The sequence below is a fragment of the Bison bison genome, unplaced genomic scaffold (genome assembly GCF_000754665.1).
Source record: "Bison bison bison isolate TAMUID 2011002044 unplaced genomic scaffold, Bison_UMD1.0 scf7180017864249, whole genome shotgun sequence".
Lineage (NCBI taxonomy): Eukaryota > Metazoa > Chordata > Mammalia > Artiodactyla > Bovidae > Bison > Bison bison.
Window position 1 is genome coordinate 170,725 of NW_011494821.1, and position 3,691 is coordinate 174,415.

The 3,691-nt window shown below is 52.0% G+C and overlaps 2 protein-coding genes across 4 annotated transcripts in view; one reads left to right on the top strand and one right to left on the bottom strand.

Annotated features, from left to right (window-relative positions):
* Positions 1-3,691, bottom strand: part of EIF5A (eukaryotic translation initiation factor 5A) — a 4,572-nt gene continuing 881 nt past the window's right edge. For 2 of the 3 annotated variants that reach the window (XM_010847337.1, XM_010847336.1), the window contains exons 2-6: positions 2,005-2,190; positions 730-834; positions 375-506; positions 206-279; positions 1-48 (exon numbers count right to left, since the gene is read on the bottom strand). In XM_010847337.1, coding sequence (XP_010845639.1) covers positions 217-279; positions 375-506; positions 730-834; positions 2,005-2,169 — 465 coding nt within the window. In that variant the 5' untranslated portion in view covers positions 2,170-2,190 and the 3' untranslated portion in view covers positions 1-48; positions 206-216. Of the gene's footprint in view, positions 49-205; positions 280-374; positions 507-729; positions 835-2,004; positions 2,191-2,432; positions 2,537-3,691 lie in introns of those variants that run through there. The other variant, XM_010847338.1, reaches the window with a different exon arrangement.
* The window catches only part of YBX2 (Y box binding protein 2), a 25,802-nt gene continuing 25,606 nt past the window's right edge, over positions 3,496-3,691 (top strand). The window contains exon 1 of the mRNA XM_010847499.1: positions 3,496-3,551. Coding sequence (XP_010845801.1) covers positions 3,496-3,551 — 56 coding nt within the window. The remainder of the gene's footprint in view (positions 3,552-3,691) is intronic.

Below are 3,691 nucleotides of genomic sequence, written 5' to 3' on the forward strand. Positions count from 1 at the left end.
GGGGGGGCCTCTGCAGGCTGGAGGATCACTGCTGCCACCACAGCCACCCTGGGTAAGAGAGAGAAAGCAGGTAAGACAGGGTAAACCTTCACAGGGGAAAAGGGTGAGGGGGCAGGACCATGCTAGGAGGCAGAAAATAAGCCATTAAGGCTAATCTAGCTCTTTGATGGAGATAAAGTATGTGAAAGGGGGGAGTCACACTCACCTGGGAGCCAGTTATTTTGCCATGGCCTTGATTGCAACAGCCGCCTCCTCTGTCATGGCGGACAGCACCGTGATCTGGGAAAGCACAGGGAAGGGGAGTCATGTGTGAGTGCAAAGCAGGGGAAGAAGCACAAAGAACAAAGCTGGGTACAAACTTGGGAGCACCATACCAGAATCTCTTCTCCACAGTCGTATTTCTGCTCAATCTCCTTGCCAAGGTCTCCCTCAGGCAGACGGAGGTCCTCTCGCACCTCCCCGCTGTCTTGGAGGAGTGATAGGTATCCATCCTGGATGCCAATCAGCTAGGGGCAGACAGAGAAGAAAGCTGAAGATAGGCCCAAGTAGCCTGAGGATGAAGGGTGTGATGGGCAAACTAGGGTGGCAAACAGCTAACACCGAATACCCTCTCTTGCCCATCTCCCTTCTCTCAGCACAAGGTCTTTGGTCAGTATCAACTTCTACTGCCTGCCCCCACCCCTGCCAACTGCTACTACTAACCCACCTACAATCATGTCACCTACATACCTGAAAATCGTTCCTTTTGATGTTGGGGACATCCATATTATGAGTTGACGGGCAGATATCTTCGTATTTCTTCCCAGTGAAGATGTCAATACCAACCAGATGGACCTACATCACATCAAAGAGAAATCTAATTATACTCTAGGATGGAGGAGATCCCTGGCTGGGTGGGGGGAAGTCACACTAGGTTGTCAGGACAAAGAAGAGTTGGAATTGAACCAATCAACTCAAAAAGGAAAACACTAAAAGGCTCACTAAAGGGCTCTAAAAAGAGCCTGAGGCCAAAAGACCACCACTGAAATTGCAGCTGACCACACAGGTGAGGTTGTAGGGCAGCCTTGGAGCAGTCAGTTACCTCAAGCTATCAAAACGTTAACAGACCAAGATTCTAGGGGAGTAGGAGGAACCTAGGTAAAAGTTTACAAGACCTTTTATTGACATCAGCATAAAAGGCCGAGAACTTGGAAGGTAGGAAGAAAAGAGTTCAAAAACAGGAAGGAATAAGAGCTGAAAATAAAAAGGAGTTGGGAGAGAGCAGAATTACACATATAGGAAATAAGGAAACCAGAAAGAATGATCTAGACATTTGGAGGTAACCCATGACAAATGCCAAGTCAATAGAAAACAGAAAAAATGATTAAGGAACAAAAGCAGAGGAAATTCAAAGATGAATCAGGTTGAAGTTTTGGGTGGGGGGGAGGTGGGGAGTCTGAAGTTACAAGGAAAGCTGTAAGGAAAATGCTGACCAAGTAAGCAAGCAGGCTCCAAGAAGAGGGGGCAGGTAGAGGCACTCTGACCTTGCATCAGAGATGTGATGGGAAAGCTGGACCTGGAGAGTGGAGCAGTGATGTACAGAGGTGCAGAGATGTGCACTGGTGCCCTGCCAGGGGAGGGGTGCATTTTATGTTAGGACTGGAGAAAACATGGACAAACTAACGGAAACAAGAGCACCTACAAAGACTCAAGAGAGACACATACAAAAAGCAAAGGCCAGGAAAAAGAACAGAGCAACTGAACAGCCAGAGCATAGAGGACCACGAAGAAAAATTGGAGACACACAAAAATGGAGAAAGGAAGGGGCTCCAAGGATGTTGGGGCACAGGAGGGTAACCGAGGAGGAAGCTGAAGGCTGGTGCAATAGTTGAAAAAGGTGTCCAAGGCTGAGTACTGACCACCAGGAGCCAGATGGTAATAAGTAATACAAGAGCTAAATAAGAGAGAGAGCTAGCACTGACGACAGCAGGTGGGGAAAGCAAGGTACAGAAATGAAATTCTAACCTTGGCATGGCCGTGCTTGCCGGTCTTAGAAGTTGACATCTCCACAATCTTACATGGCCGGCCTTTGAGCACCACGAAGCCATTCTTACGTAATGCTGAGCACTGCATCGGGAAGGTGGCTGAGGCCCCTGCATCTCCTGTCTCGAAGTCCAAATCATCTGCCATTTTAAGAGGCTACGATTCCAACTAGAGTCAAGAAGAGAACTAGGGTCAGTGAGGAAAGAATTAATACGGTCTCCAATCCATCCCACTCCACTCTAGAAACATTGCTTCATTTTTTCCCCCAGCACTTTATCCCTTTACCCACGTAAAATAGCTTCTAGACTAAATGCTGATTAGATCAAAAATACGAAGAACTGGTGTGTATGGCAGTGGAGATAAGCTGGATCCCCACCCCATATGAAAGCTAAAAGAGTGGCTTGAAATACCAAAAGCTCCAGGAATTTAGGATCCCAAATCTCTGATATGGGCAAAGGCCTAATTCTTGGTCGAGGGAGGACTCAGGTGTTACTTGCCACTGAAACCAACCACCCCTGTTCCCCACACATAACCAGGGCTATAATTAGGTGAGCAGCTATGAGCCAGCAAAAAGGCGGGGCTAATGTAGGGGGGGAGGGGGTGGAGACCGGAGGACTGGGAGCCCCACCCGTCTCTGTTACACCCCCCCCACTCTATCCACACAAGAGCCCGTCATTGGTACAGGAAACCACAAGGCCGCTTTGGGGGATTCCCGCCTCTCCAACATGCATTTGCAGATGCAGCCGAGAGGGAGAAAGCAAAGTTGTTTTCTAACTGATCTCCCTGCCAAACACCTCTGGTTTCCCAAAGGGAACCCAGGAACCCAGCCTCTCAAGGGCCCTCCCACTTTTCCCAGGGTGCATCAGTCCTGTCGGCTTTTCAGGCCCGGCCTGTACAGTCAGTACAAAGTGGGGGAGTGGGGAGTGGTGAATGACAATAAAATGAAAGCAAAAGGCTGGTAGTAGTGAGTAGTATGAATTATACTAGGCTAGCAGAGTTAAAGACCCTAAAACCAGGCACTCTCAGGTCAGACACCACGACAGAACAGTGACAAGGTGAAGAGCACCTATCACAGCGGGTAACTCATCTGCCTGGGACTTTAAGGCGCCGTCGGCACGTCCGAGAAGAGTTGGGCTCCCGTCCAATCGCCCTCCGTTTCCCCATTTCTCTGGCCTCCCAGCACGGACGAGCGCCACTTACACCTGGCTGGCCGCCTCACTTCACAGGAGGGCTAGGGGGAAAGCTCCAAAGATCCATGAGGTGGGGGGAGCCGTAACATATGCCCACAGCGGGCTCTCCGAGGTGATCCTGATCCGGGCCTCCGGCCTCTCCCACTCCTCAAAATTCCAAGCTCCCTTAGGCGCCTGCGAAGACCAGCTCTCTCCGCGCCGTGGGTTGCCGGCTCCCGCCCACCATGTGGCCGCCCGGGGCTTCCGGTGGCCGGGACCTGGGGGGAGGGGTCCCCGCGCTGCCATGCGGCCCCCGTCCACCTTCGGCCATGCGGCCTCCGACCCCGAGGACAGCCTCCCGTAGGGGGCATTTCCGGTACTGCAGCCTGCCCCCTCCTCAAAGGCCGCGCCAGGCCGGAGCCACGCCGCCTCCCCTCCCCCGCCCCCGCCAGCCGCCAACCCCCCCCATGCCCTCTCACCGAACAGCCCCCTCCCCCACC